The following is an 11,084-nucleotide window of genomic DNA, read 5'->3' as shown; positions in this document are numbered from 1 at the left end:
TGAAAAAAGGAGACGCGTGGGAGTGTGTGGGGACTGTAACAAGGATAAGACGCGAGGCAAGAGGCAAATTAAAAAACAACCCAACCCGTCACCACCCTAGCTGATCCGAGCTTGCATTGCTGCAGAGGAATCGCGACCGCGCTTTCTGGCTCAGGCTTCACGCCCCAGCGACTTAAATCGTCAGGGGCGGGAAGGGGCGGGGCCTGTGGCGCGGGAGGTGGGGCGGGGCGTAGGGCGGCGACGGCGGCGGCGGCCACGACCCAGACATCTGGGACTGTTGTTGTTCTCTCGCTGTGTGACCGCCTCAGTCGGTTCGTGCAGAAAAAGATCTGGAGCTGGTTTGGGGAGAGCGGGCAGCCGCATCCCCCTCTCTTCTGCTTCCCCAAAGCTGCAGCAGGAGCTGGCTCAGACACCCCGCGGTTGGTCGGTCTCCGATGCCCTTCAGTGAGGAGGGGGCGTCAGAACCCTGGTGAGCGCATCTCAGGCCCCCCCCCAACCCAGTGTCTTCGCGGCCCCCCAGGCCCTCACACCCCAGTCTCGCTGCCATGGCTGAAAATGCAGAGGGGGACCTGAACTCCAACCTGCTCCACGCCCCCTACCACACCGGGGATCCTCAGCTAGACACGGCCATCGGGCAGTGGCTTCGTTGGGATAAGGTGGGTACCCGGTCAGCCCGGCATCAGCCCTGTCCTCCCGCATGCCCTCGCATACGTAGTCCGCCTTTTCCCGTCCCCACCCGGTGCTCGGCAGGCTGCAGAGGAGATGGCTCAAGCCACCGGGCGGGGACCAGCGGAGCCGGGCGTTGCCACCCACCTATGCTTTGGCCGCCTCCCCGGGACCGTCTGAGCAGGGCTGCCAGTAGTCTCTTCTTTTTGCAGTGCGCGGGATTGCAGTCTCCCTTTCTCACCCACTCCCTGCCCTTCAACAGCATGTCGTCTCTCTCTCATAAAAAATAATTATTATCATCATCATCGTAAGTTAAACCCTTCATAGAGCTATTTCCTTTCTCCTCTCTTGACTTCCTTCTCTGCAAACCTGAAAGTGGTTTTTGGTACCCTTTTTAGATATCCTTAACCGCTCTCCGCTTTACTTCTGGTCTGGTGTGTTTCCACCTTCCGTCGCTAGGTAGTCACTGGTTTTTTATCACTCCCTGGTATTCTCTAGTATCACCTTTTGCTCTTGAGAAAGGTAAGCGTTCCTTTACCTCTTTATTTCTCTTGCCGGGAGTTATTTTCTGGAAGTATCCTGTTCAAAGAATCATGTTTTCATGGTTTCATTTGATGTTCCCGATACGGAAGTGTTTTTGCTTTGCCCATTCCTTTTCCTCCTCTACTCCTGCCACCCCCTCGGAGTTGTTGGGGATGATTTCATCATGTGCAGGCATATGTGATGGATCTGTGAAAGCCAGAGTTAAAATTCAGCTCTCTTACTTGTAGAAGAGGCCGTTGGTGGCTCCAACAGGAGAACATGATCCAAGCTTTTGCTTTGTCAAGTGCATTAAATGCATTTGTTGAAGTAGAGAAGGCAGTGTATTTTAAATGGAATTAATAATAGTGAATTAGTATGGCAGTATGTGAAACCATGTACACAAGAATTTTCTAAAGGATTTGCTTTCAGAAAAAGTCTTATTTTCACTTTGCTCAGTCATTAATATATTTAGCAAAAAATATTTATTGAGCATTGGGTCAATATTTTCCGAGCCTGTTAGGGATGAATACTACTGGTGAGGAAATAGAAGGGTTTGACCCCAACAAGCCTTCAGTTAGCAGATAAGACCAACAAATAAGCAATTACAATAAGTTAGTTACTGTTGCTTGTTCATAGGCATCTTGGACATTCTGTTTTTCCTCTAGAGTGTAAACCAGTGCTTCTCAAACCCTAAAGTGCTTACAGATCACCTGGGGATCTAAAATGGAGATTCACATTTAGTAGGCCTGGGGTAGGGTCTGAGATTCTGCCTCAAGAGTGAGTTCCCAGGTGACACCAATGCTGCTGGTCTGTGGACCACGCTTGGAGTGGGAAGACTCGAGAGTGTTGTGACTCAAATATCAAATTAAAGAAGCAACTCCCTTATTATAGGATTTGACCATATATTTTTTTAAGCCAAGTGTGCAGAATTTGTGATATCCCATTAATTACCATAAGAATGTGTAAAAAGCAAATAACTTTAAAGCCATTTGCCCAAGGATAGCTTAGCACAAGAGCTAATGCTTAGCATACAATAAAAACAAATGTACTACAAACTGACTATATAAATGTCTTCAGCATGGAAACCTTACCAAATTGAAAATGAATGATAACCTTATATGTTTAATAAGGTTAGTTGTTTTTGTTTAAAGCCATTTGCTTTCATTGGTATTTTCAGGAAATGAATGTTTTTGGGCACTTATGTGTCCCTGAAGAGAAAGGACGACTGATGAAATTTGAAAACACTTGTAGAATTCCAGCACAATTTAATTACTAGTAACTACTATGTATGTCAAAGCTTTTGATCCCAACAATAGGAATTTGTTTTCATTGCCATGGGTGAGATCTTTTGTTCTTTTTTGGTGTCAGTTTTTTTTTTAATTTTTTTTAGGTGTCAGTTTTGACTATGCTTTTCCTAACGAGTCTTTGATTGATTTTTTTAAAGATTGGTTGAATGAAATAATATTTATTAATTGTCTATGCTGTGCCTAGATATTGGAATATATGGAAATATAAAAAGACTATAAAATTCATATAAACACAAAAAATAACACTGTATAAACATTTATAGGCAGTCCTTATAGGAATTCAAAAGTAAGAGTAACCTGTGGGCTGGGATGATCAAGGAAGACTTTATAAAATGGGATACATTTAAAAAGACTGAGGGGAACCTTCACTGAAAATGGAAGAGAAATTCTTAAATTATATTTAAAGTACCCTTTCTTTTCTTTTCTTTTTTTAGATTTTATTTATTTATTTGACAGAGAGAGAGATCACAAGCAGGCAGAGAGTGAGGGGGAAGCAGGCTCCCCACCGAGCAGAGAGCCCAATGTGGGGCTCAATGCAGGGCTTGATTCCAGGACCCTGGGATCATGACCTGAGCCGAAGGCAGAGGCTTAACCCACTGAGCCACCCAGGCGTCCCTAAAGTACCCTTTCTATATAAAATACTAGCTAAAACCAAAAAACAAAACAAAACAAAAAACTAGCTAAAACCTGTGGAAGATACAAAAATGAAATAGATAGGGATTCTATCTTCAGAGAACATAGAAGGGAAAATGAAATAAAAGCTCACAAAGGGAGCAAGTAGTAAGTGCCCTTGCCCGAGGAATAAATCTAAATAATTTTAATAATTATTTAATAAAAATAAGAAGTAACTAGTTGATCCCTCTCATATGGGAAATAACACTTTTAATTGGTAAAAAAGGTGTATTTACTGTAGATTGATAGTGTGGTTAACCTAGGCTATATCCCAGGACACTGAAATTTAGAGTGCAGAAATGTGAAATAATAGATTAAACTTACAGCCTTTATTATATTACACACTGACAACAAATATTGTCTTTTTTTTTTAAAGATTTTATTTATTTATTTGACAGAGATCACAAGTAGGCAGAGATGCAGGCAGAGAGAGGAGGAAGCAGACTCCCTGCTGAGCAGAGAGCCTGATGTGGGACTCGATCCCAGGACCCTGAAATCATGACCCGAGCTGAAGGCAGCGGCTTAACCCACTGAGCCACCCAGACGCCCCCAAATATTGTCTTTTAGAACAGAAACTGAGTTTACTACCTGATTAATATCTCTTTAGTGAAAAAAAGAAACCTATAAAATGTGGCTGATTCTTAATGACTCTGCTTGCGCAAATCACTGAAATTGCTAGTTTTAGCTGTGGTAGGGTGGTGTACTTAGAAAAGTCTTCATGAAAAAAAGTATTTGTGCTAAACTCTCAGAATTAGTTAAAATTTAGACTTGCCAACATAGAGAGGAGCTATTCCAAGCAGAGATAGAAACTTGGTGTACTTAGAACATTTGTTTCTGCTGTAGCTTTGGGTAAGAGATAGAAATTATTGGAAAGGCATGTGAGACCAGGTCATAGAAAAGCTTCAGTATGTGTTTAGTGGCCTTGAATAAAGGTGTATGTAAGTGTTAAAAAGAAAATAATGCAATGAGACAGGGTTTTTATTGGGGCAGTCTGGAGTACCCCACATAGTTTCTATGCGGTGGCATTCTGTTGTTTATTTTACTGTAGTTCCTTATCTGACCCTCAGTTTTTATGCCTTCAGACTTTGTTAGTTTGTCTTGTCTCAGGATGGATTGACCCTACTCAAGAAACTGAAACTGATGTCTGAATTCAGAATGCAATTTTATCAATTTAGGGTATAGATGTAATATAAGTGGATTTGTCTCTAGTCAGGGTATTTGCTAGATGTACCATAAGGGAAGTCAAAGACTAAAAAGATTTACAGTAATCATGAAATCAGATCACAGGGATTCAGATACATGCTTAAATGTTTAACAGCATTGGCCAGTAATCAGTAAATGCATCCATTTCTATGCTGGGACTATCCTACCGCTGGAACCCAACAAGTCCGAGGTTCAGGGTGTTCCCCCTCCAGGTAATGCACAGATGACTCTTAAAGTGCTCTTTCCCGTCTATGCTCTAGGGTAAGCCTCCCACTTTCTTCCTGCTTCTTTCTTTCAATGTTTTCATACATTCTATCACATTATAGACAAGTCTTGACTGGCCTAGAAGCCAGATTCTCTTTAATATGACAACCATTACCTGTTTCTGATCTACTGTAAATTTTAACTTTTTGAAAACAGATATAACCAAGATACTGAGTACTGCTCAAGTTTGGGTGTGTGAATGTGTGGGTGGGGAGTGGGACAGTACAGGGCAGCGCTGTTCAGTCAGTTGGAGGAGCAACAGCTATAGATTGACAAAATGTGCAGGCAGAGATTGGCCATGGCATTTTGAGAAATAGAAAGCAGAGAACTCTGGTCTCAAAATGTAGGTCTATGTTGAGAAAGGATAGAATGTCAAGCTAAAGATGAGTTAGGTTAGGTTAGGGTTATGAAATGCCTGAAAATAGAAATAAAAGACTTTAAGCCAATGATTTTCCGATATCTAGCAGTGAAACTTTTTCAAGCAAAATATAGCCCAGGAAACTAGTGGTGAACGAATTCCCTTTTAAATCATCATTGTGTAATGGAAAATACATCCAAGAAGCACATCTACAAAGGCGGTCTAGTGTAATTTCATTGTTCAGAGACCTGAAGAAGTTGTGGTAGAGCCTGGACCACAGCATCTATCTGCCACCTAGTTCAATCCAATTTTTACAATACTAGTTTATATTACTTTTTTGGGTTCACATTTTTAAAATTAATTTGGTTTTTAATCAATGAAGAGTATGGAATACATATGGCTTTATTAATTTGGGGAACTATTAGTACTTACTAGTTGAATTTATTTGTGTAATGTTTCAAACCTTTGTAAAATGATCTAAATCTCATTTGATACTCACAGCAACCCTGAATGGTAGGCAAGCCAGGCAGTAGTTATCCCCATTTTTACAAGTAAAGAAACTTAGTTTAAGAAAAGGTAAATGACTTACTCAAGGATGTATGACTTTTAAGCAGTAGAGTTGGGACTAGAATTAGAACCTGACCTTTACTCTAGTTTTCTTATCACTGCACTATACTCTATAACCTGAATATTTAGTAAATGTTAGTGACATACACCAGGTTCAAGGACTTCATTTAAAGCCATTTTATTGGCTTTTGTTAAACCGGAGTAGGATGTAATTGCAGAATAAATGTCATGGAATTTTTTTAAAGAGCTGAATTTGCAGATCAACAGTTTTCTTTGGTCTCCCTGGCAACAGCATTCTCCCTCTGAGAAATTTAGTGCATATAAATAAAGGTTTGAATTTATTTTACTTCTTAGAAATAAAATTCATTATTTCTTTTTGTTTCCAGACTTCTTACATTTCCTCATCAGTTTCCACCATTTCATCTTCAAAGCATTTTTATTTATTTTAAAGAAATACATGCTTATGATTTAAAAAAAAAAGTATAAAAGAGAACATAATAGAAAACAATGTTCCTAACCACTTCTCATTTTTGATTTGCTCCTTAGAAGCCATTTTTAGCTGTTTGTTTTTAGTTATTCTCATGGTTACCATCAAAAGACTAAATAATATGCCAGTACCAGTAGTCCTTGACTTAGGTTATTATTTGTCATATATGTCCTATAAAAACTCAGAGCTCACTTACACAATTCTCTCTCTCTCCTAAATTTCGGTAGTTATGTTTTAGTTATTCTCTTAAAAGTTTAAATAATGTACTTAGTGCTAACAAAGTCTACAGAACAATAAGCCCAACTCACAAATCAGAACTCCCAATTGACCATTTTATTTAAGAGGACACTAGCACTGACATGGATGAATTACCCCAATGTAAAGAAATCCCAGACGACCATAGTGCACTAGATCCACATTGGGCTTCAGGAAATGTGTCTATACCATAAATACTAAAAAGCTGGAAGATATTAATAATATGGTGAAGATGGTATGTTTTTCTGGCAAAAACATTAAAAAAAGAAAAGCAGTTATCCACGGATAGTAGAGAAGAAGGGAGGGGAAGAGGGAGGGAAGGAGGGAAGGAAGGAAGACCTGAGTAAGCAGGTTATGGTTTGAACATGAAGCAAACGAAAACAGGGCATGATTTTGAACAATGGATTGACAGAGCTTAAGAAAAAATGCATTTTGATCTCAATACCTTCAGGAAGCATAGGTGGGCCTGAACAGAAGCAAATTTTATCCAAACCCACTACAGGGATTCATAGTGAACAATATTTAGATGATCTTAACCTTATGTTTACATTATGTTCAATTTTGAAGATCAACCTGAAGACAAAACATAAGATTTAGTAATTTTTTATTGTGGTGAAAAAACATATAAACTAAAATTACCATCTTAACGATTTTTTTTATTAAAGATTTTATTTATTTATTTGACAGAGATCACAAGTAGGCAGAGAGAGAGGGGGAAGCAGGCTGCCTGCTGAGCAGAGAGCCCGATGCGGGGCTCGATCCCAAAACCCTGGAATCATGACCTGAGCCGAAGGCAGAGGCTTTAACTCACTGAGCCATGCAGGTGCCCCATCTTAACGATTTTTAAGTGTACAGTTCAGTAGTGTTAATTATATTCACATTGTTGTGAAATGGATCTCTAGAACTCTTTCAGCTTGCAAGTCTGAAACCCTGCTGTTACATAAGTCCCCTTTTACCTCTCCCCCCACTCCCTGGTAATCACCATTCTATTCCGTTTCTGTGAATTTGACTACTTTAGATAGTTCATAAAAAGAGAATTGTACAGTATTTGTCTTTTTGTGACGGTTTATTTCACTTAGTATGATGTCTTTAAGATTCATCTTGTAGCCTATGACAGGATTTCCTTCTTTAAGGCTGAATAATATGGTATATCATACTTCATTTATCCTTTCATTCATCAGTGGACATTTGGGTTGCATCCACCCCTTGGCTGTTGTGAATAGTGCTGCTGTGAAAACGGATGTGCAAATATCTCAAGACCCTGCTTTCAATTCTTAACTTACTGAGCCACCCTGACGACCTGCTTTCAATTCTTTTAGCATATACTCAGAGTGGGATTGCTGGAACCAAATGTAGATGTTAGTGGGATAAATAGGGTTTTGGCTTACTGTGCTTTGTTTCATGCTACTTTCTGTCTTTCAGAAATATGTTGAAATTTCATCTAGTCCTCAGTACCCATAGACCCTTTCCCCAGTTCTTTTGCATTATGGGTTTAGTCCTTTTACACCTTTACTGTCATTTAAAAAATTCTCAGGAAGACGAGGAGACAAGCGTTTGAGACTTTCATCTTCAACTGAAACTATTATTTTTTCAAATTAAAAATATACTTAAAACTGGAAGCAACCAAGGTGTCCTTCAGTAGTGAAGGGGTAAACAAACTTTGGTACATCCATACAGTAGAATATTATTTATTGATTTTTTTAAAAAAAGTTATCAAGCCACAAAAAGAAGTAATCTATCAAGCCACAAAAACACAGTTAAACTTTAAATACTTACTACTTAATGAAAGATGCCATTCTGAAAAAGCTACATACTGTATGACTCTATATGTTATTCTGAAAAAGGTAAAACTATAGAGAAAATTAAAAAAAAAATTACCTGGGGAAAGGAAGGAATAGATAGAGCACAAGGGATTTTTAGAGCAGTTAAGCTATTCTTGTATGATACTGTAATGTGCAATACATTATGTATTTGTCAATACCTGTATGTAAACTATGGACTTTAGTTCATAGTATTGGATCAATTACAACAAATGTACCACACTAATAAAAGATGTTCACAACAGGGGAAACTGAAGAGAACACCCTGTACTATCTGCTCAATTTTCTTTTTATTTATTTATTTGACACAGAGAGAAATCACAAGTAGGCAGAGAGGCAGGCAGAGAGAGAGAAGGGGAAGCAGGCTCCCCACCAAGCAGAGAGCCCGATGCGAGGCTCGATCCCAGGACCCTGAGACCATGACCTGAGCCCAAGGCAGAGGCTTAACCCTCTGAACCACCCAGGTGCCCCTATCTTTTCTTTCTTAGAGGATTTTTGATTAGTTCCTTCAAATTTTCTATGAGGCCATTAGGAAGCCTATGTGGAGGGGCGCCTGGGTGGCTCAGTGGGTTAAAGCCTCTGCCTTCGGTTCAGGTCATGATCTCAGGGTTTTGGGATCAAGCCCCACATCGGGCTCTCTGCTTAGTGGGGAGCCTGCTCCTCTCTCTCTCTCTGCCTGCCTCTTTGCCTACTTGTGTGATCTCTGTCTGTCAAATAAATAAATAAAATCTTAAAAAAAAAAAAAAAAGAAAGCCTATGTGGATATATCCTTGATCTAGAATTATTTTCCCTCTTTCTTTCCTGTTTAAAAAATCAGAGCCTAGAGAACCTGATGAAAAGGAATTTGTCTTCATTTGATTCTTTCAGATTTTACTTGTAAGATACACTGAACTAACCAAAGAATGTAAGTATTATATTTCACCATTTTAGATTTTCATAGTCCTCCCTGGATTATCTATATTAGATTTCTTTAATTGTCTTGGAGAGACAGCATGATTTGCTTGTTTATTTGTTTTTACATATTTCATGTGTCTGTTTTTTATAAATACATTTTCCCCAGAATGAAAGGTTGATACATAACTTAGTGCAGATTATACTAAAATATTTTTTTTCATTAGTCAATTTCTATCTACTGCCAGTTAGTACTAAGAGAGTTAATGGAGAAAAGAATATTTTTCTGGTGGAAAAGAATAGACAGGTAGGTCACCATAGCTAATCCTGCATGAGACCTTTTACACCAGATAATTTAGTGAGCACTGGATCTTACCAAACAAAACTATGGCATGTTCATATCAAATGTCCCGAAGAATATGAAAATTATAATGTAAATGAAAAATCCTATGCTTCTCAGATACATAGGCCTTTTAGCTTTCAGCTAATCAGAAGATCTCTTTATTGTAAACAGTGGTTTTATTTTACAGTTTCTGCTTCACATTTTTCTCATGTCATTTTCCCTCTGAAATGTTTCATTATTTATGCAGATAAAATTTAGAAAAAACCTAAATGCCTACCAAAGGGGGAAGGATAAACAAATTGGAACACTGCAGCAGTTGAATACACTAGATCAGGGATCAATGGATAAAGAAGTTATGGTATATATACACCATGGAATATTATTCAACCATAAAAAATGACAACACTACCATTTGTGACAACATAGATGGAACTTGAAGGCATTATGCTAAGGGGAAATAAGACAGACAAGAACAACAAAAACTATATGGTCTTACTTACATGTGGAATCCAAAAAAACCCCAAAAGACCAAAAAACACAGCAAACTCATAGATCAGATTTGTGGTTACCAGATGGGGGATGTATATGCAGAATTAAAGGAAGATGGTCAAAGGGTGTATAAACTTCTGGTTATAAGTCAGTACTAGGGATGTAATGGACAATATAATTATAGCTTACACTACTATATGATATATTGGAAAAGTTGTTTAGAAAGTAGATTCTAGGGGCACCTGGGTGGCTTGGTTGAGTATCCGACTCTTGGTTTCGGCTCAGGTCTTGCTCTCGCGGTTGGGAGATTTAGCCCCACGTTGGGCTCCATGCTCAGTGGGGAATCTGCTTATATTCTTTTCCACTCCCTCTCCTTCTGCTCCTCCCATTTCTTTCTCTAAAACAAATAAATAAATCTTTTTTTTTTTTTTTTAAAGATTTTATTTATTTATTTGACAGACAGAGATCACAAGTAGGCAGAGAGGCAGGCAGAGAGAGAGAGAGGAGGAAGCAGGCTCCCCGCTGAGCAGAGAGCCCGATGTGGGGCTCGATCCCAGGAACTGGGATCATGAGCGGAGCTGAAGGCAGAGGCCCTAACCCACTGAGCCACCCAGGTGCCCCACAAATAAATAAATCTTTAAAAAAAAGTAGATTCTAAGAGTTTTCATCACAAAGAGAATTTTTTTTCCCTTTTATTGTATCTATCTAAGATGATGGATATTAACCAAATCTGTTATGCTAATCATTTCACAATACCTTGAATAGCATAAAGGTTGGGGCACCAACACTGCAAGCAGTCGAAAATCTGCATTTAACTTTTGACTCCCAAAAAACTTAATAATAGGCTCCTTTTGACCAGAAACCTTACTGATAACATAGTTGATTAACACATATTTTGTATGTTATATATATTACAAAATATATTCTTACAAAAGAATAAAGCTAGACAAAAGAAAATCATAAAGGGAAAATAAATTCACAATTTTGTACTGATTTTACTGAAAAAAATTTGCATATAAGTGGACCTGCTCAGTTCAAATGTGTGTTGTTCAAGGGTTGATTGTATATATAAATTAAACCATCATGCTGTGTATCTTAAACTTACAGTGATGGCAATTGTTTCTCAGTAAAACAGGAACAAAAAAAATATAGATCTATATGTATTGAAAGGATCTCCAAGATATATTAAGTGAAATAAGCAAGTTGCAGAACAGTGTGTGCCATTTGATACCATATATAT

At 38.6% G+C, this 11,084-nt stretch overlaps 1 protein-coding gene across 1 annotated transcript in view; it reads left to right on the top strand.

Annotated features, from left to right (window-relative positions):
* Positions 1–224: 224 nt before the first annotated feature.
* The window catches only part of PGM2L1 (phosphoglucomutase 2 like 1), a 50,174-nt gene continuing 39,314 nt past the window's right edge, over positions 225–11,084 (top strand). The window contains exon 1 of the mRNA XM_080815700.1: positions 225–656. Coding sequence (XP_080671826.1) covers positions 546–656 — 111 coding nt within the window. The 5' untranslated portion in view covers positions 225–545. The remainder of the gene's footprint in view (positions 657–11,084) is intronic.

The sequence above is a fragment of the Martes martes genome, assembly GCF_963455335.1.
Source record: "Martes martes genome assembly, chromosome: 10".
Classification (NCBI taxonomy): Eukaryota; Metazoa; Chordata; class Mammalia; order Carnivora; family Mustelidae; genus Martes; species Martes martes.
This window is presented reverse-complemented; position numbering and strand designations above follow the sequence as displayed.